This window comes from Labrus bergylta, chromosome 4 (assembly GCF_963930695.1).
Source record: "Labrus bergylta chromosome 4, fLabBer1.1, whole genome shotgun sequence".
Lineage (NCBI taxonomy): Eukaryota > Metazoa > Chordata > Actinopteri > Labriformes > Labridae > Labrus > Labrus bergylta.
This window is the reverse complement of record NC_089198.1, coordinates 4,719,561-4,747,359: the sequence shown is the minus strand read 5'-3', so window position 1 is coordinate 4,747,359 and position 27,799 is coordinate 4,719,561. Positions and strand designations below refer to the sequence as shown.

General features: G+C 41.1%; 2 protein-coding genes across 2 annotated transcripts in view; one reads left to right on the top strand and one right to left on the bottom strand.

The window, feature by feature from the left end:
- Positions 1-27,283, bottom strand: part of LOC110001212 (axoneme-associated protein mst101(2)-like) — a 52,499-nt gene extending 25,216 nt beyond the window's left edge. Inside the window, exons 1-2 of the mRNA XM_065953362.1 lie at positions 25,679-27,283; positions 23,623-23,820 (exon numbers count right to left, since the gene is read on the bottom strand). Of these exons, the coding sequence (XP_065809434.1) occupies positions 23,623-23,820; positions 25,679-25,694 (214 nt within the window). The 5' untranslated portion in view covers positions 25,695-27,283. The remainder of the gene's footprint in view (positions 1-23,622; positions 23,821-25,678) is intronic.
- LOC136176964 (GTPase IMAP family member 7-like) lies at positions 246-12,401 on the top strand. The gene is made up of 2 exons (XM_065953333.1): positions 246-373; positions 11,152-12,401. The coding sequence occupies exons 1-2, from the start codon at positions 358-360 to the stop codon at positions 12,399-12,401; spliced, it is 1,266 nt and encodes a 421-aa protein (XP_065809405.1). The 5' UTR covers positions 246-357.
- Positions 27,284-27,799: the final 516 nt, after the last annotated feature.

The window sequence follows — 27,799 nt, the reverse complement described above, 5'->3', positions numbered from 1 at the left end:
AGCATAAGTAAGCACAGTATTTTTCCACTACATGTCTGACTGACAACCCCCCCTCCTAGAGTGATTAGTAAGGCTTGTCATGACTATTCATGGACATATCATATGATATTTTACTATCTGTTTATTAAACGTTTGTGTCTATCTTCACATAAGATCATGTTGTCATGTCCAATAAGGGGAGGGCTAAGGCAGTTTGGTTTCACCTCCTCGAAACGTAGTCACTTCTTGTAAATGCTGCTGGGAGGGGTGAACAGGATGAGGCTCCGTGCAGGTATAAGGAAGTGTTTCCACTGACAGACTAAAAACTTTTCTTCTTCAGCTTAGAAACACACCAGCTACTCTCTCCAACACCCAAATATGGCTGTCAGTAAAGGTAAGTCAGTATATGTAATTTATAAGGTAACATACACCTTGTATCTGTTGGCGTTTTGAAGACCTCATACGTGGGCACAAACTATGTTTGGGTTTTAATGTAGTCAACTTCGCTATTAAATTAATATGAATAATTTGTATTAATATTACTTACCAAAACTATTAATCTGAATGAATAACAACGGGACACCACCCTGGATGGGTTCCCTCAGTCAACAATAACCAAATAGCACAGAGTCAGTGTCAAATTTAATTGTTAAATACCAATATTATTCACATTTAATAAATATCTGTATTTAAATAAAAGGAAGCCGTGAATCCGTACACTAGCCCTCACTCCACCCAGCTGTTATCACAATGATCATAACACCAGTAATCACAGAAAGCTGCTTTATTAGTAAGTAGCTTAAACCTTGTATCTGTTGGGGTTTTCAAGACCTCATACACTGGCACAAATTATGTTTGGCTTTTAAATTATAACAGAATTTAGTGTGTAGGTGTAACTTCAGCGGTTTTCCAAATACCCTCCTAATTACTGCTTATTGAGAGAAAGTTAAGAAGTTGTTGAACAGGAATTCTGATCTTGATATGCGTTGCTTAGTATGCCCTTATAAGGTAGAAGTGAGAAAAAGTATATTGAGGTCATATTTCACGTACAAGCTCAGGAAGTTCAACCTGCCCCAGGAGCTGCTGATCATGTTCTACACATCCATAATCCAGTCTGTTCTGTGCACCTCCATCACTGTCTGGTTTGGATCTACAACCAAACCGAACAGATACAGACTGCAACAGATAATCAGGACTGCAGAAAAAATCATTGGTGTCGACCTGCCCCCCATCCAGGACTTATCCGGTCCCGGGCTGGGAAACGGGCAGGTAGCAGACTCCTCACACCCCGGACACAAACTTTTCAAACTCCTCCCCTCCGGTAGGCGTTACAGATTCTTCCCCCAGGCTGTGACTCTGATGAATGCTAAACAGTCACAGAGTGTCAGACCTGTCACTGTGAATGTACATATACATATATATAATTTAATTTAAATTATCAATCTACGCACACTTATCATGTAAATACTGTAAAACTCTACCTCATGTAAATGAACCCATCTGTCACATAACTGCATTTTTTATTATCATGTCACTTCAGCATTTTTGCACTACTCACAACTGAACTGTTTCTTATTTAGCCTCGTACATATTAGTCTTTGTGCTGCCTTTATTTTGAAGTCAGTAATTTGAATTAAGTTAAAAATGTTAGTCAATAAAAGTGGTCATAAAAAGTTAGATTTAAAAGATTAAAAACATTTTGACATTAGTTCATGGTTTATACTGCCATCTATTGGTCATTGTGGGTAGTTAGTTCATTAAGTCACATGCTGCAGTAAGAAGGACAGAGAGAGACAGAGGATGCATGTTGCTGCTGAATGGTTTTCTGTTACGCTTCTGCCTTGGAGACCATTTGTCTGTAAGTTTTATGTTCAGTTCATTATAAAAATGTTGAGATATGAACACAAAATTCAAGTCAGAAACTTTTAGTTGTTTTTGTCTTTCATGTGCTCTTAGCTAATGCTAAATGTAGTGGCTAACTGTTTTCCTCATGGTTATGATAGCATGTAGCTTTGTGTTGAATTAGCATTTTTATGCATTTCTGTGCTTGCTTGAATTTAGATAGCAATGCTTATACTTTGTAAATGTATACTTGTTATCTGTACTGAAATATTGTTATTCTCTTTGTAATATTGCAGTTTTACAAAAACAAAACAAAATGGAAGGAACTCATGTAAAATCAAGAAAAGACAAGCTTTGTGTTTTTATTGGAGGACTTTTGTTTCAGTGTTATCTGGCTGTCAAATCCTGTACATTGGAACGTGCAGAAAGGGCAGAACAGTCTTTGCTTATTGTGTTTATTGTTGATATTTAATGTTATACTTGTACATAGAGAGCAAAGTTCACCAGTTAAATTCCTTGTGTGTGTAAACATACCTGGCCAATAAAGGTGAATGTGATTCTGATTCAACTTCTTAACGTTCTCTTAATCAGCAGTATTTAGGAGGGTACTGAGGGCAAACTCTTAGTTAATGGCCTTGTAGCTATGAGTTATGGTCATATAGAGTAAGGTACTAAAAAGTAGAGCCTGACTGATATGTATTTTTGGGGAAGATGCCGATATCGTTTTTAGGGAGAAAACATTTCCGATATATCATATCTTTCAGAAGTTTCACAAGTTCCACTCGTTGCCTGCCGCTCGTTGCCTGCCGCTTGTTGCCTGCCAGCGACCACCGCGGACAAATCGGCGTTCTTTTTGTCTTCTTTTGACACAAGTTATACTTTGAACATACTAGTGACAATCAAACGGTAGCCTACGGCCGCTAGCACCGGCTAATTGTTTTTAGCATCGGATCCAACTCGCTAGCAGGGCTGCTAACATCTCCCCTCCCGACAACATGGACATTGTTTGTTGTGAAGGCTGCCTGACACTCTCACGCACTAGAGGAGAGGTTACCAACCTTCAAGAGAATATCCGCAGGCTTTCAGAGGGGCTTCAGAAGAAGGACCTGATGCTTTCCAGCTACATCGACTTGGCAGCCTCTCAGTCTAAGAGGATCACGGCTATGCACTCCGATATCTCAGATACCTTGCTGTGGGATCCTTTACGGCCCCGACACTCCTCCTGCTCGACCCCAAACCCTCGGGAGTCCTGGGCCGAGGTTTTGGTGAGCAGTGGAAAATGCAGTGGGAGACTATCTGGGTCTCCCCCACCGCTTCTCCTCACAAATCATTACTCGGCACTGCAGGACGATGATCCGGGTGAGGTTAATGGGACCTCTTCGGTGTCTGTCCGAGCCCCCACCGATCCTGTCAGCTGCACACCTGAGTCTGCTAAGCCTGCCTCTGATGCAACCGTCACTGCCGCTGCCTCATTTTCTCCGAACATCACGGCTCCTTCCACATCCTCTGTAAAAGACGATGCTACCTCTGCCTCTTCTCCACCTGTTCTGGCACTCTCCTCTCCATCCTCTGCGGCGTCATCTTCACCTGTTGCCGCTCCTGCTGCTGTCTCCGTAGGACAACAAAGCCAACAATGGGGGAAGCTCTCCTCCCATAGCAGAAGGCTGCTGGTGGAAGCTGTAAACAGACGCTCTGGTGGACTCCCCCGCACTCAGCTGGAACGGTCCCCTTCACCGGAGCGTTCGCCTGCCCTGACCGCGCCTCCTCAGCCGGTGAGTCCACTCTGCCCTGACGTCACCAGACACGCACGGGTTTGCACTGTCGGCACTCAGGCTTCACCCCCTCGTCCACTTTTCTCACCTACCACTCTGATAATCGGCGACTCCATAATAAGGAATGTACGGTTTTTCAATGCCACCACTCTCTGCCTCCCTGGTGCTACTGTCCCCGTCATTTTAGAAAGGCTCCGGAAGACTTTGCCCTCTCTTCCCACCACCATCACTCGCCTTATCATAAATGTGGGCACAAACGACACCGCTCGACAACAGTCTGAACTGACCAAAGAGCACTTCAACCAACTTTTCAAGCTCTTAATACAAACTGGTAAATCCATTTTCATCTCCAGACCCACTGCGCCTCTGTCCAACGCCGCTCGTTTCAGCAGAACCCTCTACCTCCACCACTGGCTGCAGTCCACCTGCAGGGCTCACGATGTGGCCTTCATTGACAATTTCAATCTGCTCTGGAACCGCTACTCTCTTTTTAAAGCTGACGGACTTCACCCAAACAAAGCCGGCTCACACCTCCTCACTACAAACATCCAACACACAGTACAGTACACGCCATGCAACTGACTAAATGACGACATCAATACAGCCGATTCCCAATCTTTCTCTATGGTTCCAGCACACCCAACTGTTTCCCCCACCAGCCCACCCTACCGTCCAAAGGTCTGCTCCTCCATCCTCCCAGCTCTCTCTGTGATCAACAGCTCCCCCCACTGGCCTCATCCCTCGTTCCCACATTCACTGACATTATCTGCAATAGAAACTCTCATTACAAGAAGGCATCCAAACAAAAACAAAATCATTAAATCTGTCAATTTTTCAAATTTGTCAACCATCCCCTGTCAGCCACTCCCTCACCCTTCACTCCGTATAACACCACATCATAACCTGAAACTGGAATACTTGCTGAATACTCACTCCCTCAACAATAAAAGCCTCATTCTCCATGACTTCATAACCGACACCAACCTGGACTTCCTATGTCTCACCGAAACCTGGCAAAAACCCTTGGACTATTTCTCACTAAACCAAACCACACCCACAGGATACACATACATGGACAAACCCCGCCCCGATGGACGGGGTGGTGGTGTTGCAGCCGTTTACAGGAAGGACATTAAAACTACCACCATTCCCATCCCTGCATTTGACTCATTTGGACACATTGCTTTCAAACTCTTTGGTCCCACTCCCCTAGTCACTGCTGTAATCTATCGCCCCCCCCCAAACCAAACCCTTCTTTTTTCAGTGATTTTCATGACTTTCTGACCCAACTCTGCTCCATCTCAACTTCTGTTCTGCTCCTTGGGGATTTTAACTTCCATGTCAACAACACTCAATGTAAAACTGCCAAAGAATCCCTGGACCTTCTTCACTGCCTCAACTTCACACAGCATGTCAACTTCCCCACTCACAGCCGCAGCCACATTCTGGACTTGGGCTGCTCCACTGGTCTCACAATCCATCAACTGTCAAGTCTCAACTTCAACATCTCCGACCATCTGGCTATAAACATGGACATTCTCATCCCTCTTCCCACTCCAAAACAAAAACGAAAGATCTCCTTCAGAAACATAAAATCAGTCGACCCCTCAGCTCTCTCAGCCTCTATTTCCAGCAAAATCTCTTCCTCCCTTCCCCCCCAATTTAATAACCCCTCTGAACTCATCACCTACTATAACAACACACTCTCCTTCTGTCCCATCAAAACTAAAACTGTCTCATTCACACACTCTGCAACCTGGTACACTCCCGAACTCCATAAAATGAAAACCCGTAAACGCCAGCTTGAAAGACTCCACAAGAAAACCGGTTTAAAAGTTCACTTCCAATCATACTCTGACTACCTCAAACAATACATGGAAGCTCTCAGCGCAGCCCGGTCCACCTATTACTCACACCTCATCCACTCAGGCTCATCCAACCCCAAGGCTCTCTTCTCTACAATAAACAAACTCCTCAAACCCAGTGACAACACCTCTCCCTCCTTCACAGCTGATAAATGCAATGCTTTTCTTTAATTCTTTCAATCAAAAATTGACACCATTTACAGCAGCTTCAACACTCTCACTGTCCCCTCTTCACCCCTACCCGCATCCCCTCGCCTCATCACCCAACCTCTGTCTCAGTTCTCCCGTTTTCCCAAATGAACTATCCATCATCACCTCTAGCATGAAGTCCTCCACCAGTACTCTCGACCCCATCCCATCCAGTCTCGTCAAAAACTGTCTCCCAGCCATCGCGCCACTCATAACCTCAATCATCAACTCCTCCCTCTGCTCTGGTTCAGTACCCAAAACTCTCAAACTGGCAGCCGTCACCCCTATCCTCAAGAAACCTGGACTCAATACGGACAGCATTTGCAACTTCCGCCCCATCTCCAACCTCTCCTTCCTCTCAAAAATACTGGAACGTGTTGTCGCCTCCCAGATCAAATGCCACCTCTCCTCCAATAACCTATTTGACCCATTCCAGTCCGGCTTCCGTTCCCAGCACAGCACAGAAACAGCTTTCCTCAAAGTCACCAACGACCTCCTCCTCTCCTCAGACTCTGGCCTCCTCAACATCCTCATCCTCCTTGATCTCACTGCAGCCTTTGACACCATCAGCCACAGTATTCTTTTATCCCGCTTAGAGCACTCACTCAACATCATTGGCACTGCTCTTTCCTGGTTAAAATCCTACCTCACCGACAGACAGTTTATCAACATCAATAACTGCTCCTCCTCCATAGCTCCTTTGTCCCAAGGCGTCCCCCAGGGTTCTGTGCTTGGTCCCCTCCTGTTCATCATATACTTGCTCCCCCTTGGTAACATTATCTGCCAGCATGGTCTCCATTTCCACTGTTATGCTGATGACATCCAGCTCTACATCTCCACCAATTCAATCACCACTGAAACCTGCTCTACCCTAATGAACTGCCTCAATGAAATAAAAACATGGATGCACACCAATGTCCTCTCTCTTAACTACGCAAAATCGGACATAATAATTATCGGCCCTAAATCCCTCACCACTTCCATTCACAACTTCTCCTTCACAATAGACAACTCCACTCTCTCCCCCTCCCCTCATATCCGCAATCTTGGAGTCATCTTTGACAGCCAGCTCTCCTTTGATCACCACGTCACCCAGCTCACAAGAACCGCCTTCTTTCACCTCAAAAATATAGCCCGCCTCCGTCCATTACTCTCATTTTCTGCCGCTGAAACACTAATCCATGCATTCATCACATCCAGACTCGACTATTGCAACAGCATCCATTACGGCACATCATCCAAAGTCCTTAATAAACTTCAATACATCCAAAACTCTGCTGCACGCCTCCTTACCCACACCCGAATACGCGAACACATCACCCCTGTCCTGCAAAATCTCCACTGGCTCCCTGTCCCTTACCGTATCCAATTCAAAATCCTTCTCCTCACACATAAAGCCCTTAACCACCAGGCCCCCTCCTACCTCACGGCTCTCCTTCACCCTCACACTCCTGCACGCAGCCTCCGTTCTTCAAAAGCCAACCTCCTATCTCCCCCTCTTAGAACCAAGCACCGAACCTGGGGGGACAGAGCCTTCTCCATAGCTGCCCCCTCCCTCTGGAACTCACTCCCCACACACATTCAACACTGCACCGACCCTCCTACTTTTAAATCACTTATCAAAACTCACCTCTTTAAACAAGCTTTTAATGTATGATTGTGATGTATTTTCTGTTTTCTGTTGTTTACCTTTATGTTGTTATCTTTATTGTTGTTATCTTTATGATTTGTGTGTAATGCTGCAATGTCCGTTAGTCTGTCCTTCTGTGCTATTCTTTATGTTTTAACCAAGTGTCTTTGAGTTTTTAAAAGCGCTTATAAATAAAATGCATTATTATTATTATTATTATTATGTCGATATCTTTCTTATATGTATCTTCAATCTTTATGGATAGAAATAGATATGCACACATTATTGCATTGAGCGGTTATAAAACACTTGTCATAAAGATTTATAATGAAGACAAGTTTTCTTTTTTTTACAGTTGAACAAAAGCATTTATGGAAATAAACAATTATTAAAAAACAATATAAAAATAAATAATGAACTTAAATTGAATAAACCTAGTTATATCAGCATATCAGAGATAAAATTAGTACCGATCGGCTGACAGATTTATTGATCGGGCTCGACTATAAAGCTCTCAATGACGACAGCCAGTAGGGGAGAGTGGGGTAACTTGTGCCAAGGGGCAAGTAGTGCCACCCCTGTTATCTAGAAAACCATAGAAGAAGTTGGTCATGTGACCACATATTTTTGAAGAGGCATCCATTTCACTCATCCTGCAAAGAAGGGAGACACATGGCTTGAGAGGTAAGCACATATAAGTTCCCAAAAAATGTTTTTGCCCTCCAAAGTAAAATTTCTATGATCAAGGTTTTTTGATTGCTGTGTTTGAACAATTATATACAACTTTGAAAACAGTTCACACATGTTTAAGTGCTTTAGTAAGCTACACCATGAGTCTATACAGTTAGCATGATGCTAGCTCAAAGCAGCTGGGGGATACATTTTTTCAAAATAATGGTTGGGTTAATTTGTGCAAGTGGCACAACTTAACTTATGATTATTTACTATATATTACTTTATTGTATTTTATTGTTATTGTACATTGTATTCTTACTTTCATTGTATTCTGACATTCTTAATTTTAGACCAAAATCCATCATGCCAAGTATGTTAAAACTGCTTTAAACTTCTCTGATCATCAGCACTACCTTTTATCTCATTTCAGGTACAGCTTCCCTCCACACATGATGTACAACATGGATGAAACTGGTGTGATGACAGTGTAGACACCCAAGCAGGTTGTCAGAGAGAAAGGGAAGAAACAAGTGGGTTCAGTAACATCTGCTGAAAGAGGAGAGCTTGTCACTGTGGCCTGTGCAATAAACGCCACTGGAAATGCAGTCCCACCCATGTTCTTTTTCAAGGACAGCCTTATGAACGCATCACCAGCAGGTTCCATTGGTCATTGTACAAAGTCTGGATGGATGAAGATGCCTTCCTCATCTTCCTGGAGCACGTCATCCGCCACACCAACTGCTCCACCGATCACCCAGTCCTGCTCATTCTGGACAACCATGAGTCTCACATCTCACTCAAGTCAGTGACAATTGCTAAAGAGAATGGGGTCATTATGCTCACCCTGCCACCTCACACCTCACACCTCACACCGCTTGCAACCATTAGACAAAACTGTCTATGGACCACTCAAAACCTACTATAACCGAGCGATGGATGGGTAGATGTGATCACATCCTGGGCGAACCGTATCGATCTACGAGGTCCCGGAACTTGTGAAGCAAGCGTTCCTCTCTGCAATGTCACCAACAAACATAACCTCAGGTTTCAGAGCAACGGGCATATACCCTTTCAACAGGGACATCTTCCCGGAAGAAGACTATGCACCATCAATGGTGACAGACAGGGCAAATCCAGAAGATGAACCCAGTGCCACTGCTGACCTGCCTGGAGAAGAGCCCTCCACCAGTGCAGCTGCTCACCTGCCTGGACCATCGCATGAGCCAACACATGTCACAGGTATTTAAAAAAAAGTCTGGTAGGCCAATAGTGGCGGTGCGCATAGTGGCGTGGCTCAGGCTTACCCTCCATCTGACCACGCAATCTTGTTGTTCCCTGTGTTCAATGACAATAAAAGTTCCTTTCCTTTCCTTGAAGCAGGTCCAGACCCAGGAGAGCCACCTGCCACTCTGCCAAATCCCGAGCATTCATCAAGTGACAAATCTGGTTCTTCTGCTCACTTGGGTTATGTGTTTCCAGAAGTCATTGTTCCCTTGCCAAAAGCCACAGAAAGAAAGAACAGAATTGTAAGAAAGAAAGTGAAAACAAGAATCGTGACCGACACACCTGAGAAGATGGAGTTGGAGAAGGCTCACAAAGAAAAAGAAGATAAAAAGGCTGAACAGGAAAAGAAAAGAATGAAAGAGAGAAGAAAAGGGCTCTGAAAGCTGCAAATCAAACCAAAACCAAGAAGGAAACGGTTGTGTACAGTAGCTCGGAAGAAAGCTCCACCACCGATGATGAGGCAGAAGATGGCCTGGAGAAGACACACGGCAGAGAAAAGGATGGGGCTGAAAAGAAGAAAAGGAGTGGAAATAAGAAGGGGGCTCTGAAAGGGTGAAAACCAACCAAACCCAAGAAGAAAGTGCTCTCCAGTAGCTCAGAAGAGAGTGACTTTCCGATTCCATTTAGCGATGCCACTGATTTTGAGAGTTCAGATATCCAGAGTGATGATGATGATGGTGACAAGGATCTGTCTGCTGGTGACTTTGTCATTGTGAAGTTTGCAGGTAAGAAATCAAAATCCTATAACTATGTTGGATTGGTAGAGAATGTTGGAGGTGACGAGATCAGTGCAAAGTTTCTGAAGGAAAGTTGTAAGAGGTCTGTTGATGGAAAGCCCATCTTCACATTTAGAGAGAATGATGAAGTAGTCATCCCTAGGGGTGATATGCTCAAGAAACTATCCACACCACAGAAACTTGGTGGTACAGCCAGAAGGGAGCATAAGTTCACATTCCCCTGCAGCATTGTCAAGTGGGATGTTCAGTAGTAGGCTGAATCTGTGAAGAGATTCAGATGCAGATGATTTGCAGATGCTTAGGTGCTCATTTTGGAATTTGTATTTTGTTCTGAGTATGTGTTCATACTATGAGTATGTCTGATGTTGTTAAAACTTTAAATAAACGTTAAATAAGTAATTTTGTATTGAATTTGTCTTGCTTTTTTATAGCATTATCGTTTGTGAGATTAAAATGATCTGTTTTACTTAAATTATCAAAGGCACAATTTACCCCAGTGTATTCTCTCTAATGGCACAACTTACCCCGCACTGGGGGCAAGTTGTGCCACAAAACCAGCTATATTTCTCAAACAGTTTATTTAATATCCAAAGTGATTGTTCCCAGGGATGCACAGCATCTTAAACTATATGTACATATTTTAGTTGGAGGCATTACTGTAATCCCCTTGCTTTAAAGGCACTTTAAGTAAAAATTAGCACAATTTACCCCACTCTCCCCTATGCTACTAATGAACATGCTAATAAGCAACTGGCTAATGGTGATTATTGTGACCTTAATTTAAAGTGTTACCGATGCTACAAACCCCTAGTAGCTTTCTTTGCATTTTAATTTGGAACATTTCCTTTTTTTAGGTTTAAAGTGTGACCCTGAAACATTTAGAAGATCCTGTGTGTTGCTGCTCTGTTGAGTTAGTTTGTAAAGTTTGTAAAGTTAAACAAAAAGTGTTAACTAATTTTCAGTAGAAATAATAAAATAATCATTTAGAGCTAGCTAGACAATATCCTCTGGGCCCGTTTGTTCAAAGTTAATCCAACAGGATTAAAGTTATCAGATGAGTTTTTCATGAATCTAAAATCTGGTTGTTCAAAAAAACAAAACAAAAATAACGGGATAATTGTATAAGATCAGGTTTGGATAATCAAAGTTGTTCTTTCTTTTCTTTCCCATCAAATCAGAACCAACCATGTACAACAATGAAGAGATCCGGATCGTGATGGTGGGGAAGACCGGAGCTGGGAAGAGTGCAACAGGAAACACCATCCTGGGACACAACTGCTTTGAATCTGTTTTCTCCCCTGAATCTGTGACCACAGACTGCGCTAAGTCGTATGGTGAGCTGGATAGACAGAAGGTTTCTGTCATCGACACTCCAGGTCTGTTTGACACCAATACTGATGAAGAGACGACACGTAAAAATATCTCCCAGTGTATGGCTTATGCTTCTCCTGGACCACATATCTTTCTTATTATCATCAGACTGGGCCGAATCACAGAAGAAGAAAAGAAGACGGTGGAGAAGATTCAGAAAATCTTTGGAAAGTCAGCAGACAAATACAGCATGGTTCTCTTTACCCATGGTGACCAGCTCAGTGGGACTATCGAGGAGTTCTTGAAGGAAAGCAAAGACCTGCAGAAGCTTGTGGCCAAATGTAACGACCAGTACCACGTCTTTGATAACAAGCTGTCTGATAGTTCTCAGACCAGAGAGCTCCTCAACAAGATCAGAAAAATAACAGAAAAGAACACAGGAAACCATTACACCACTGAGATGTTTCAGGAGGCAGAGAGGGTGATTGAAGAGGAGAAACAGAGAATCCTGAAAGAGAAAGAAGAGGAAATGAGGAAAGAGAGGAAGGAACTAATGAGGAAAATAGTGGAAAAATTTGAGCAAAGGATAAAGGAAGCAAAGGAAGACGCGGAGAAGGAGAAACAGCGAATCCTGAAAGAGACTGAAAAGCAAAAGTGCAAAGAGGAGGAACTAAAGAGGAAAATAAAAGAAAAACATGAGAAAGAACTAAAGGAAGCAGAGGAAGACACTAAGAAGGAGAAACAGCGAATCCAGAAAGAGAAAGAAGAGCAAAAGTGCAAATTGAAGGAGGAACTGGAGAGGGAAATAAAAGAAAAACATGAGAAAGAATTAAAAGAAGCGAAGGAAGAGATGGAAAAAGAACTAAAAGAGAAAATGAAAGCACTGGAGGAAGAACAGGAAGAGAAGGCTAGAAGAGAGGCAGAGAAGAGCCTTTCAGTGCTCGCAAAGGTTGGTCGTGGACTTGCGGTCTTGGGGGCTGTTGGGGCTGGGGTGGCGGTGGGGGCTGCGGTGGCGGTGGGGGCTGGATTGGCTATTGCGCCTGTGGCAGTTGTGGGGGCTGTTGGGGCTGGGTTGGGTGGGTTGGTTGCGGGGGCTGTGGCGTTATTTAAAAAATAACTACAGCTCATTGTATCCGACCTGATGTACATTATAATGTCAGTGTTTGAAACTGATCTGTTGTTTCTCAAATTACTCTCGCCTTTTCTTTTAGACATATTTTGAACACAAAACTAAAAGACTAAAGGGACTTTCAGACAGGACGCGGTGGGGGCTACGCGCTGCTGTCAAGCCCATTCATTGTCTATGTGTAGCTCTGCACAAGAGCGTATCTGCACTCGGCCGAGCTGAGCTCAGCACAAGGTCTCGTTTGCCAGTTGGACCAATAGTATCTGTCTGCAGTCTGCAAGACCCAATTTCAAATATCTTTATTTATCTGTTAGGAACTTCAGTTGTGTAAAAAAAGCATCAGTGTGCATACAGCTCAGCACAACAAAACAAACAAACAAAAGAACACACACACATACAAGTGGCTGTATTAAAAGCATGACAATTGTTATGAAAGGTTAAAAGAGTGGTGTTAAAAATAAATGAACAAATGGATCAGCCATTCATGAGCCTGATGGATGTGGGCACGAAGCTTGAAATGGCTCTCTTAGTTCTGAAAGTTTGAGATCTGTGTCATCGGTATCTTCTGCCCACTACAATCTTCTAAATGGTGTTTGACCCTGCTGAGGCCGTGTGGCTCGCTTTACTTTGGTTCACCTTCTATTGTTATCATTTCAAACACATTAACTAAGAACATTTTTGAAACACATGACTCACATAAGTGCCTCCAACCAAAGCTGTAGTATCCTCAAAGGTATAGAGAAGAAGCCCTGCAGCCCGTCTATGCAGATGGTTGGATGGAGCGGAGAGGAAATTAAAAAAAGGACGATTTTTATTTTCATCCACAAAATGTCATCAAAAATATAAAAGTTGTGAAAGTATGTAATAAACCCAAGTAATTTCAGTAAGGAGACATAATTCTCTATGAATATTGAAAGTTGCATGTCACATATGATACTTATTTAAACTATCATCTCCGTGCTCTTAAATTACCCTTTTTTAACAGTTGGTAGATAAATAAAATAAACATCGTTTGCTTTAAAAGAAAGCTTATCAACTCTGGTAGTGAAATAACCCTGGTATTACTAACGTATATTTAACTAAATATAAGTTGTCTAAGGAAAATACTCTTGTGTCTGTACTCAAGCCGAACTTTTGCTTGTGCGCTCCCCTTCTGCTCTGCGCCCTACTCCATGGGAGTGCAGCACACACAGCTTCCTATCTGACAGGCAAGTGCAAACAAACAGCTTTAAGTCAAATCAGACACACAGGTGATGACAGGAAGTGACCAGAGGCAGTGCACCTTTTAAAAAAAGTAAAGTAAATATGTCGTCATCAACAACATCAACAGCTGCTCATGAGAGTTTGAATCAGAATCAAAACCATCCTAAACATCATCATCATCATCATCATCATCATTATCATCATCATCAAGGTGTCTATGAAGAGCTTTTTCTTAAAGGTACAAAGGGTCTCTGCAGATCGACATTAAATGTTTTTTATTTGACACATGAATTAAAAATATATATATAATACAAAATGGGTTTTAATCTCCTTGTGATCTTAAGTATCAAAGTTTTAAAGTCTGTAACAATGTTTTTACAATCAAATGTACTTTCATGTAATCAAACTCGTCTTTTCAAGAAAGATTGAATCACAGCTGAGAGGATTTGTTTTCAGTGTCAGATGTTTCAGGTTGGCTTCTATGTTAGAAAAGTCCTTCAATTTTCTCTGAATACTTGTAAAGCAAACTGCATCATCCAAATGTGCTTTAATGTGATTTTTTGCTTCTTCATTTTAATAAAATGTTGTAACAGAGTCTGTAGTTTTATTTGTGAACAAAGAGAGACATGAGACTAGAATTCAGGTTGATCAAGAGGATTCAATAAATTACAAGTTTCACAGAGCAAAGAAATAAAAACAGTTTTGATTTTTAATTGCATATATTTAGTTCATAAAGTAGAAAATCATACCATAACATATTTTAGACTCTTTAATGACAGAAGTAGATATGATAATGGGGACAGTAAGGGGTTAATAAATGATCCTCTATGATGAGTTGTTAATATTTGACTGATCAGTCTATTATCACACTGAGCTGTTACTGCTAACACTACACATACTTTTACCATTATTACTGACACTGTAGCTTTAAATCTATTTTATTCATTGTTGTTGTTGTTTCTGTTTGTCTCTCTTCTTCCTGAATCTCCCTCTATCACACTTTCCAACCCGGACACAGTTTCATCAGACGTCTGTTCATCATGAGTCTGGATCTGCTCGAGGTTTCTGCCTCTTAAAATAAGTTTTTCCTCTCCACTGTAACTTTGCTAAATGTTGCTTAGTGCTCATGATGGATTAATGTTGGGTCTTTGTAACTAAATATAACAAAGAGTAAGGTCTTAATCTGCTCTTTCTGTGAACTGTCTTGAGATCACATTTATTATGAATTAGCGCCATACAAATAATGTCCGATTGATTGATCGTGTATGTGCACAATTTGATTTCACCGCTGCATTTGGGGCGCCAGGGAAAAACATCTGGATGCGGCCCCTGCTTGTTAAACTAACATTCTTGCAAGCAAGGTCGCTGTTTCTGCTGAGAAAGTCACTGTCTGGTTTCATAGCTGCAAAAAGCATTTCCCATTCAGACAGACAATTTCTAACAAACATAGAGAAAACTGAAGATAGAAATGAAAGCTCATGGTCACAAATACATTACTGACAGTATTAACATGATTAAAATAGTAAAGTAAGAAGAAATTATGGTAAATCATTGAAAGTGGAAACATTAACCCTGTTAAAAAAAGCTTGTGTGTATTCTTTTAACCATTGTGTCATTGTTCTAATATGTGGTTTTAATAAATAGTCTACCATGAAGCTGCAGCCCAGTGTTATTTTGCAATATTACCACTATTTTACAAACAGCCCTCTCTCAGTTATAGACTCTATCTGCTGAGTGTGAATGAGTCAACTGGAGAGAAGTGAATGGAAAAGCAATTACTACACTAGTTACAGGCTTTTAAAAGTTGACAGAGAAATACATTTTTACCATTTATTAGAAGCATATATTAGAGCAATAACACAATGGTTAGTAGAACTGATCAGAATAAACACACCTGTTACGGTGGCCTGTAGTTAACAGAGGGATCATTTAGTGAATAATCTACATTAATGATTCCACTTGCCTTCATTTGCCATAATTTGTTCTTATTTGACTATTTTATTGGTGTTAATACTGTCAGTAATGTATTTGTGACCATGAGCTTTTAGCTTGTGAGTACCATGAGCGCCCTCTGCTGGGGCCCCTGCAGACATGCGTGATGAGCCCCGTGCCCTGTTGCCAGGTTACACTCTCCGTGGTGAGTTGACTTATTAAGAGCTCCGCTAAAAAACGATGAAATAAGTCAGTTTTTCTGAGTAAAAGTAAGTTTTATTAATGTGCCATGTTTCAGAGATCCTCTTAAAATAATTATCAAAGACTTTTGTGGTGATATTGATTTGTTTTAGTTGAGTTATTTCAACTCTCCATGTTTTTATGCTTTTCTAGCTGAGTTTCAGCTTCATCATTTGTTGTCGTGGTGTAGCTGACTTCACCAACAGTTAGCTTGATTTTCTGCTCTCTGTTTAAGTAAATACTGAAGCTTACTACCAAAGAAGTGGCTGTGACAGAGACCTACATTTTATATACACGTTAAATGTTTGTCCTGTCTGCATTATCCTGTCCCTGTGTGAATGTTAGAGCTGTTAACCACCAAAGTGTCTGTGTGAGCGTGCTCATCTTTCTTCTGTTATTATCAGAATAAACGGCTGCTGGTGCCAAAAGTGAGTTTTTATACCTGGTTCATCACAACACAATGGTGAGTACACAACCAGTACACTTTGTATTTAAAAAAGAAAAGAAAAGAAAAGAAACTAAATGCTTTTGGTAGAAATACACTTTTGTTGAAATGACGTACATCAGGGAGTAAGAACAACACAAACGAGCATCAAGAGGAGGAAACAATGTCAGTAAGAGATAATGAACGGCTTTAAGTCCGATCGGACACACAGGTGCTGACAGGAAGTGCACAGAGGCAAAGCACATTTTATTAAATCCATATATGTCGTCACGATCATCAAAAGCATCAACGTCTCCTGACACATCTCCTTTATGGTTTGTCTCACACGCAGCTCCAGGAATTCTTTCACTGATCCTGAAGAAAATACAAGAGTTTCTTTTCCATTCACCATATTCTAAGATATTTCTCTAAACATTAACGACACCATCTGTGCTGTGCTTTGGTCAAAATAAAACATGAATCAAGCCCCAGAGCAGGTTTGTGACCCTGTATAAACCAGCTCTCTCAGAACGCTCTGTGTGGGTGGAGATATGAGGGGAGGGTATTGTTTTACCTGAATCCAACTTGTGATGTCACAAGGAGAGAAAATTTGAAACGGGGAATTTTTGTCTGTGTTGTAAGACTTATGCAGACCACAATCAAAGGACTGGATGGGTTTATTTCACATTTTGTGGGTCGGTAGACACTCAGGTTACCCAAGTGGATTTTTCATAATATGTCCCCTTCAAGAGGAAGAAACCTCGAGCAGATCCAGACTCATGATGAACAGCCGTCTGATGACACTGTGTCCAAGCTGGAAAGTGTGATAGAGGGAGATTCAGGAAGAAGAGAGACAAACAGAGCAACAACAACAACAATGAATAAAATAGATTTAAAGCTACAGTGTGCGTAATAATGGTAAAAGTATGTGTAGTATTAGCAGTAACAGCTCAGTGTGATAATAGACTGATCAGTCAAATATCAACAACTGTAATGATGAAACGAGGAGGACTACAATTCTTGAATTCACTTCGCAGACGCTTTTATCCAAAACGACGTACATCGTAGAGTAAGTACAACACAAGCCATGTCAGTAAGATCAAACGATCAGCTTTGAGTCTGATTGGACACACAGGTGCTGACAGGAAGTGACCAGAGGCAAAGCACAACATTGAGGGCAGTTCTTGAGAGCTCTAATCAGTATAGAAACCATCTTATAAGTCATCGTTATTAAACAAAAACCATCATCATTACCATCATCATCATCAATAATATGGAGACCATCATCATTAAGTTAGTAGGTATTCATAAAAGAGCTGGGTCTTTAGCTTTTTCTTAAAGGTGCAGAGGGACTCTGCAGATCACATGGAGTTTGGAAGTTCATTCCACCACCGGGGGGCGACATAGGAGAAGAGTCTAGTCAGCGTCTTAGGACCCTGTTATGAAGGTTGGATCAGACGCCTTTCATTGGCAGAGTGTAGTGGGGGGGAGGGAGTGTAGACCTGGATCAGAGAGTTAAAGTAAGGAGGAGACGTTTCTGTGTCTGTTTTGTAAGCGAGCAGCAGAGTTTTAAATTTGATGCGAGCAGTAACTGGGAGCCAGAGTAAGGAGATGAACAGCAGAGTGACATGTGCTCTTTTAGGAAGGTTGAAGACCAGTCGTGCTGCTGCATTTTGTATCATCTGCAGAGGTTTGATACTGCATGTAGGAAGACCTGCCAGTAGAGAATTGCAATAATCGATGCGTGATATCACAAGACTTGGGAGGACTGATTATGTTCATCATAGAGGATCATTTATTAACCCCTTACTGTCCTCATTATCATATCTACTTCTGTCATTAAAGAGTCTAAAATATGTTATGGTATGATTTTCTACTTTATGAACTAAATATATACAATTAAAAAACAAAAACTGTTTTTATTTCTTTGCTCTGTGAAACTTGTAATTTATTGAATCCTCTTGATCAACCTGAATTCTAGTCTCATGTCTCTCTTTGTTCACAAATAAAACTACAGACTCTGTTACAACATTTTATTAAAATGAAGAAGCAAAAAATCACATTAAAGCACATTTGGATGATGCAGTTTGCTTTACAAGTATTCAGAGAAAATTGAAGGACTTTTCTAACATAGAAGCCAACCTGAAACATCTGACACTGAAAACAAATCCTCTCAGCTGTGATTCAATCTTTCTTGAAAAGACGAGTTTGATTACATGAAAGTACATTTGATTGTAAAAACATTGTTACAGACTTTAAAACTTTGATACTTAAGATCACAAGGAGATTAAAACCCATTTTGTATTATATATATATTTTTAATTCATGTGTCAAATAAAAACCATTTAATGTCGATCTGCAGAGACCCTTTGTACCTTTAAGACAAAGCTCTTCATGAACACCTTGATGATGATGATGATGATGATGATGATGATGATGATATGATGATGATGATGTTTAGGATGGTTTTGATTCTGATTCAAACTCTCATGAGCAGCTGTTGATGTTGTTGATGACGACATATTTACTTTACTTTTTTTAAAAGGTGCACTGCCTCTGGTCACTTCCTGTCATCACCTGTGTGTCTGATTTGACTTAAAGCTGTTTGTTTGCACTTGCCTGTCAGATAGGAAGCTGTGTGTGCTGCACTCCCATGGAGTAGGGCGCAGAGCAGAAGAGGAGCGCACACGAGCAAAAAGCAACGGTGCACATTGCTAGGTTACAGAAACATTAGTCGGGAAAATAGTTACTTTTTGGTGCACGGTATGTTTGTATCTGTTCACTATTCAGTAGAAAACTCTGATCTTTAACTGAGGAGGAGGAGGAGCTGTTACGGTTTGTATTTAGACCCAAAAGCAGACACGGCAGCAAAATTGAAGGGTTTGAGGTTTTATTGCAGGGCTAGGTATCAGTGAATGGCTGACTGGCTGGCTGGTAGTGACGGCGTGGAGGAGTCTTATGGAGTTAGCTGGTTCCGTAGGCAGACAGGTAATTGGTTGAGTTGTCTGAGAGCAGAGCAGACTGGAGGAGATGACACCGGTGAAAATGTGGACAACAAGAGAGAAAATCTGTTAGGACTCACTGGAACAACACTTGGAATAAACTCTAACAAATGTTAAGAGCAGCCGATCATAGCTACCACTTCAGTAGACTCAATAATCTGGCAATGAGTCGAGTTGAACCCTGGGTCTTAGTCTGAGGCAGATAAGCAGATGAGTTGCAGGTGTGAGTGGTCACCAGGTGTTTGATTGAAGCCACGCCCTCCAGAGACACACACACACACACACACACACACACACACACACACACACACACACACACACACACACACAGACAGAGGGGGAGGGGACACAAGGGATACACAGAGAAACAGGATCACAGCCAGAGCCGTGACAGGAGCTAGCAGCACAGGAGGAGAGGGTGTGTGTTCATGAGATCCTCAGGGCACAACAGGATTTGGGAGAGTTTAGTCTCGTCCAGGAAATGCAGCTCTATGACGACCGCTTCACAAGCACGTTAACATTTCAGCTAATGCTGCTGTTTTAAACACAGCTGGTACGCCAAAACTGTCGGACAGGTCTTTACATAAGAGAGCTCTCTCTGGGACCCCGTTTGTTGTGATCTGATCTTCCCTCCTATTGAGAGGGGTCTGTCTGCAGGCTGCAAGAGAGGGGGGGAACGTGTACCTATCCAAATCTCAGCAGAGAACCACGTGAGATGTCTAAAACGATGATTTTGGCCGCCAAAGAAACACAGAAGTTTTGGGCAAAATTTCGGCTTGAGTACAGACACAAGAGTATTTTCCTGACACAACTTATATTTAGTTAAATATACGTTAGTAATACCAGGGTTATTTCACAACCAGAGTTGATAAGCTTTCTTTTAAAGCAAACGATGTGGATTTTATTTAAACAATGTTTATTTTATTTATCTACCAACTGTTAAAAAAGGGTCATTTAAGAGCACGGAGATGATAGTTTAAATAAGTATCATATGTGACATGCAACTTTAAATATTCATAGAGAATTATGTCTCCTTACTGAAATTACTTGGGTTTATTATTGTTACATGTCTGGACATGCATAAAGGTGTGAATAACTTTACTTATAACAGAAGCTCACCACCCATTAGTTAACTTGGTCATTCCAGAATTGGAGGACAATTTAGCCATCAAAACTTTTGAAAAAATTAACATTTGTTTTCCAAATTTCTGTTAAATATTTAAAAAACACAAGTAATAAACCATCAAATAATGTGATTCGTCCAGCTCAGGCATCAAAGACACATTTTTTATTCGGTGTTTTCTTTGTTTTGTGCTGCGTTTGGTGCAACTCTGTTACAGATACTCAGGAACCTGTAAAACATGTATTTTTAAATGTTGCTTAAAAAACCCTTCACATTAAATAAACAGAGGCACATTTACATTGAATACTGATTTAAGAAAATCATTTAAGATTATTTTGATAAAAAATGACATGGTAACAGGGTCAAAGAGTAACAGGGGTGAATGGATACATTACTTTAGACTATAAGTCATGACATAAATGTAATAAATAAACACAGGATAACAGGAACATTGGTGATATTATTTTAAAGGTTTCACAATAGGTGTAAAAGAACTCTGTAAAAAGCCTGTTGCTCTTATTTTAGTAACAGGGTTGTAAATCTGTGCTAATGCTCAAACTTTTTCTTACTGGTAGATGCTACCTGTACTAGCAGTTATGCTAGCTGGCAAAGGACAATCTAAGATATATAAAGAATAAAAAGAAAATTGTCTTATTCTGATCAAATCAGTAACAGGGTTGAGTTGGTTTCAGTGACACACTCAATTTAGACTGAGAATGTGAAAAATAGAAGAGAGCACTTAAATTTGGTCTAGCCATGGTGTTAGCATGTAGCTTAAAGATGTCATTTCTGCTGAATCATGTTGTTTCCTGTTCTTAGTCTTCTTCTGCATTGCTTAAATTGTTTTGGTAACAGGGTTGCACGCATGTTGTGGGACACAACCTTGAGGCATAATTACTATTATTAAAAATATGTTCATGGTTAAACAAACAGTATCAGCAATTACAAGAGAAATATATTAATAAAATCATGTAAAAAAAAAAAGTAAACTTAAAAACATATTTTAACTGTTACATTTGATATTAAAGCTGGCCATTGAGAGGGTGGGACAAGAGAATACAGCCACTTTTAGGGGTGCTTGGGAGATATTTGGTTTTTAAAACCACTTTCACCACAACTCTCTTTACATGTTGTCTCAGGACACATACAATTTACACAATAACTGGTGTGTTTTGGGATTTTTTGCACAAATAATTTTAATTTTCATGGGTGGGGCAGAAAACTTTCCTAGAACTATGTGAGGGCTCGCTCCCTACCAGCTGCTAGTCTACTCTTTCCTAGTACTGGAGCTATGTAAAATTACTCCGCTAACACCCTGTCGAGAAGAGAAGACTTATATAACCGCATAGCTCTAGGATTATCTGCCTCACATTCATTTCTAGAATCATTAGATTCAAGTATAATCCTTGATTCAGGACCCTAGATTAGCCCCCGGAGGCTCTCACCCCCGGAGAGGGATTAACTGCAACCCTCCTCACTCGGAGAGTAGAAGTGTGCCGTGGTGTGACTGCTCATGCTTACCTCCCGAGGTTCACGCGGCGTCCTTAAGAGAGGCTCAGGTCTTAGTGGTGTGAATGATTTCAGTCAGAAAATGATTTCAAAAAGCTTCAGAAAATTTATTGAAATAACTTCAAAAGATATTCAAAATGCAAATACAGAACAGTAAAAGTAAAAATATAAAAATGTAAAAAGTAAAATACAAATTTAAAAGCTTAAACTCCAGAGAGTAGACACTTGAGGTTTTAAAAGATCTCAGTCTCAGAGACTAAGTCCCAAAACGGGGATTTAAAAGTCAGAGTGATGTGGAGCCCTTTAGAAGAACTAAAGCTTTTCCACAGCACTTTTATAGCCAAACTGTCTCTTTTCTCCAAGATTCTGTAAAACCTCAACAATGCAGATTAGCAGACGCGTGATACATCCGCAGGTGATACCAAGTTCATATGTGGTTTTAGCTTGAAGACCGTGAACCAGGCAGATTCGCAGAAGCGTTATACACCCACGAGTTTGTATGTGGTTTTGCTCAAAGTGTGGCACACTTGTTCTGACCTCACAGGTGCGTAGGCGCCGTGGCATGATTGACAGGATATGTAAAAGCAAAGAAAGTAGTTATGACTATATGACATATGAGTTAAATGATAAATGGATTAAATGATAATAAAAGAAAAGAACACATCGGGTAAAAACAAATTCATCAATTGCATAACTCTGATCTTTCAACATTACATACTTTCACAACTTTTGTATTTTTGATGACATTTTGTGGATGAAAATAAAAATCGTCCTTTTTTTCAAACACTGACATTATAATGTACATCAGGTCGGATACAATGAGCTGTAGTTATTTTTTAAATCTTACCACAGCCCCCACAACCAACCCACCCAACCCAGCCCCAACAGCCCCCACAGCCCCCACAGCCCCCACAACTGCCACAGGCACAATAGCCAACCCAGCCCCCACCGCCACCGCAGCCCCCACCGCCAACCCAACCCCAAATGCCCCCACCACCGCAAGTCCACGACCAATCTTTGCGAGCACTGAAGAGCTCTTCTCTGCCTCTCTTCTAGCCTTCTCTTCCTGTTCTTCCTCCAGTGCTTTCATTTTTTCTGCTAGTTCTTTTTCCATCTCTTCCTCCGCTTCCTTTAGTTCTTTCTCATGTTTTTCTTTTATTTCCCTCTCCAGTTCCTCCTTCAATTTGCACTTTTGCTCTTCATTCTCTTTCTGGATTCTCTGATTCTTCTTCTTGGCATCTTCCTCCACTTTCTTTAACTTTTGCTCATATTTCTTCTCTATTTTCCTCTTTAGTTCCTCCCTCTCTTTCCTCATTTCCTCTTCTTTCTCTTTCAGGATTCTCTGTTTCTTCTCTTCAATCGCCCTCTCTGCCTCCTGAAACATCTCAGTGGTGTAATGGTTTCCTGTGTTCTTTTCTGTTATTTTTCTGATCTTGTTGAGCAGCTCTCTGGTCTGAGAACTATCAGAGAGGTTGTTATCAAAGACGTGGTACTGGTCGTTACATTTGGCCACAAGCTCCTGCAGGTCTTTGCTTTTCTTCAAGAACTCCTCGATAGTCCCACTGAGCTGGTCACCATGGGTAAAGAGAACCATGCTGTATTTGTCTGCTGACTTTCCAAAGATTTGCTGAATCTTCTCCACCGTCTTCTTTTCTTCTTCTGTGAATCGGCCCAGTTTGATGACAATCAGAAAGATATGTGGTCCAGGAGAAGCATAAGCCATACACTGGGAGATATTTTTACGTGTCGTCTCTTCATCTGTATTGGTGTCAAACAGACCTGGAGTGTCGATGACAGAAACCTTCTGTCCATCCAGCTCACCATACGCCTTAGCACAGTCTGCGGTCACAGATTCAGGGGAGAAAACAGATTCAAAGCACTCGTGTCCCAGGATGGTGTTTCCTGCTGCACTCTTCCCAGCTCCGGTCTTCCCCACCATCACGATCCGGATCTCTTCATTGTTGTACATGGTTGGTTCTGATTGGATGGGAAAAAAAAGAAAGAACAACTTCGATTATCCAAACCTGATCTTATACAATTATCCCATTATTTTTGTTTTGTTTTTTTGAACAACCAGATTTTAGATTCAAGAAAAACTCATCTGATAACTTTAATCCTGTTGGATTAACTTTGACCAAACGGGCCCAGAGGATATTGTCTAGCTAGCTCTAAATGATTATTTTACTATTTCTACTGAAAATTAGTTAACACTTTTTGTTTACTATACAAATGATCTTCTAAATGTTTCAGGGTCACACTTTAAACCTAAAAAAAGGAAATGTTCCAAATTAAAATGCAAAGAAAGCCACTCGTGGTTTGTAGCATCGGTAACACTTTAGATTAAGGTCACAATAATCACCATTAGCCAGTTGCTTATTAGCATGTTCATTAGTAGCATACTGGCTGTCGTCATTGAGAGCTTTATAGTCGAGCCAGATCAATAAATCTGTCAGACAATAATATCGGCCGATTTTAGCATATCATGTGACTATCGGTACTGGCTAATTTTATCTATGATATGCTTATTTATTTAGGTTCATTCAATTTAAGTTAATTATTTATATATATATATATATTTTTTTATAATTGTTTTTCAAATACATGAGCCAGACAGGCACCCCTTTGCAGCCCCAAATTCCTCCATGTTGCTTTAAATTCTATAATTGAGCCTGAATTAGCTGTAAGTGTCTTCTCTACAGTCGCCTTCAGTTGCTCTGTTATCTCTTTTTCCCATTAACTCTGCATGATCATATGATTCAAGTCAAAACCTAAAAATGATTCATGCCCTTGGCCTCGATTGCCTCCTTTGTTTTCAAGAATCTTGCACACCTTGAATATCCAGTCCTCCTGCAACAAACTCTGCTCACACCTCCACTCAGCGTTTACAAGAAATACCACCAGTTATTTTAATTCATGAAATGAAAAATGCGCATTACTTTCTGAAGGGGAGTTTTGAAGCCAAACGATTGCAGCCCATATATTGGAGATGCTGTCTCAATCTAACTTTTGGTCACCGAGGCAACAGGCAAAGAGGTGGAATTGTTTGGGCCTTTAGCCTCCAAGAAAAAAATGAGTGCCCTCCTGCCAGTCAAACGAGCCACGTCCTCAATCTTGCGAATCTTCAAGGGCGTTTTCCCAAAAGGCACAATTTCTTCGCACCATGCCCGAGCACTATTGCTCCCCCCTCCCCTCTTCCCAGCTGGTCTGTGTTCACATCAGTAACATTGCTCCATGCTCGAGTACACTTGTGTATGAACACAGTCCGATACAGCAGTTTGCACTTGACATAGCTGGTTCGCAAATCTGCCAAAAAGCAGAAAGAAGAAGCAACAATGGCAACCACTCGCGGGCCGCTTGCTCATAATTCATAATTCATAGCTCAACAACTTCATAACTTTCTATCAATAAGCAATTATTAGGAGGGTAACGAGGAAACTGCTTAAGTTACACATACGCACTACAAAACCAGTCTAATACAATAAATCCCTCTTTTTTTTAAGATGATATGTTCTGGTTAAAATTCTTTGAGAGAGCGTCACAGGTTAGTTTTGGACACTTCATGCTGTTGAATCATACTGCAGATGTTTCCATTAATGTTCCCATTAAATTCATATCAGAGAAGATTGTCTACGTTAGAGATGCAGGCAAACTGAGTTTTGGATTTCATCCCCCAGCCTGTTAGAAATTCTGATGTTTTGAGAAATATATTTTTCCATTGTAGCCCCTTTAGAACGGTTTAATATTTGTGCATTATGAATCATGTAATGGTCTCTCTATAAACATAAACTTAGATACAAGGTGTATGCTACTTTATAAATTAAATCTACTGACTCACCTTTATTGACAGCCATATTTGGGTATTGGAGAGAGTAGCTGGTGTGTTTGTAAGCTGAAGAAGAAAAGTTTTAAGTCTGTATGTGACAACACTTCTTATAAATGCACAGAGCCTCACCATGTTCACCCCTCCCAGCAGCGATAAAGTGATTCACGCCCTTGATCAACTCTTTTTGTTTTCAAGAATCTTGTACACCTTGAAAATCCAGTCCTCCTGCAACAAACTCTGCTAACACCAACACTCAGCGTTTACAAGAAATACCACCAGTTATTTTAATTCATGAAATGAAAATGCGTCACCCATTACTTTCTGAAGTGGAGTTTTGAATCCAAACAGTTGCTGTCGATATATTGGAGATGCTGTCTCAAACTTTTGGTCATCATAGGAACCGGCTAAGAGGTGGAATTGTGGGGGCCTTTAGCCTCTTAGCAAAAAAACCTACAAGTGCCCTCCTGTCAGTAAAAAGTGCCACGCCCTTAATTATGCATAGTTCTGAGGGCGTTTTCATATAAGGCATGATTTTTTCGTACCATGCCCGAGCACTATTGCAGAATTGCCTTTAGCAATAAATGGAAGGCGTGAATCTGTACATTAGCCCTCGCACCCAGCTGTATTACAATGCATATACACAAGTAATCACCAACAACTGCTTTCTTCAATTCTAACAGTTTAATTAACAAAGCCACATCAATCAAAATCAATTAAACTCAATCAACAACAGCTATTACAAGCTAATCTAAAGCAAACCAAACATTCTAAAGCAAACACTATGGCTCTTTTCAAAACCGTGTACAATACTAGTACGTACTGATTTGGCCAAAATGCAGTATGCAGTATGCGAACAACTGCGAGATCCACAGTATGCCAAAAATACCAGGATGTCATACTGATTTGGGAAAAATGTACAGTATGCATCGGACCAGTCTACCTCGCGTACTGTCTCCCAGAATGCAAAGTGGCAGGTCAATATTTACAGTCAGAGAAACGGCGAAGCGCAGTATTTCGACAGCGGCGGAGACTGAATATAAATGTAAGTACCAATTATCAGTAATGAAGTTATGCCTGCTAACGTAATGCTAAATATCACAACGACGGCAACGCTAGCATGCCATCACCGTATATACACAGGCAACTTTACTATTACGACACAGTAACGTATATTTATTAAATTAATTAAGGGACAGAACAGGACACAATAGGCCCTTATCTGTTGGCGAACCGCCAACGAAATGCCTATTCAGTGGCCGCAGGAATGATCCCAAAAGGGATTTGAGTCAGTGGACGTTAAGTTATTATTGTTCTTAAGTGAGCTTAGCTGCTAGGTAAGTTCACTTATCTACAGAAAGTAGTGTAATAAAGTTACATCTTTGGAGGTACCAGTGTTCTCATACAAATAAGCTTTTACTGTTGTGTTGTGATAGAGAGTTTGTGAAAGAGCGTTCTCTGGTGGGGAAAGTGGACGCAGACGGGAAGATCAAGCACAAGTGGGAGAACCTCAAACAACAATACAAGGTAGGGATAAGTAAGCTGCTGCCTTCCAAAGGTGTGAGATCACCTGCAATGACTTTAATTTTGCCTTTACAAGTGTGTGTGTGCGTGTGCGTGTGTGTGTCCCCAAAACACGAGTGAACATGGAGGGAGGAGAGGCCACCGCTGCATCCTGGAAATGGTATGCCCTGATGGACGAGGCACTGGGTCGGAGGCCTTCAATAACACGTCCGGTCACCATTGACTCTTCAGGATGTAGTGGTGGTCTCTCCTCCCTCCCCTGTACAGAAACTACTAAAACATAGTCACAGACACTCCAAATAGGCAAAATGTGAAACAGGCACTTTTATTAACAGAAAATGTGAACATGCTCATGAAAAATTATATCTGTGAACAAACAAAACCAAAATCTCCATAAATAAAAATAGTGGAAATGATAATATATATATATGTTAGTAGTTATGGTCCTCCAGTGCTTGGATGACCCCAATAGGTGCAGAAACATCTGCTGCCAGCCTGTTCCTCATGTTGTCTCCTGGCATTTGATCATCAGGGTGGTTCCAGTGGTCATCACCCTGGTCATGAAAGGCCCCCTCCTCCACCTCTGGCTCCACCAAATCCCCATTGTTGATG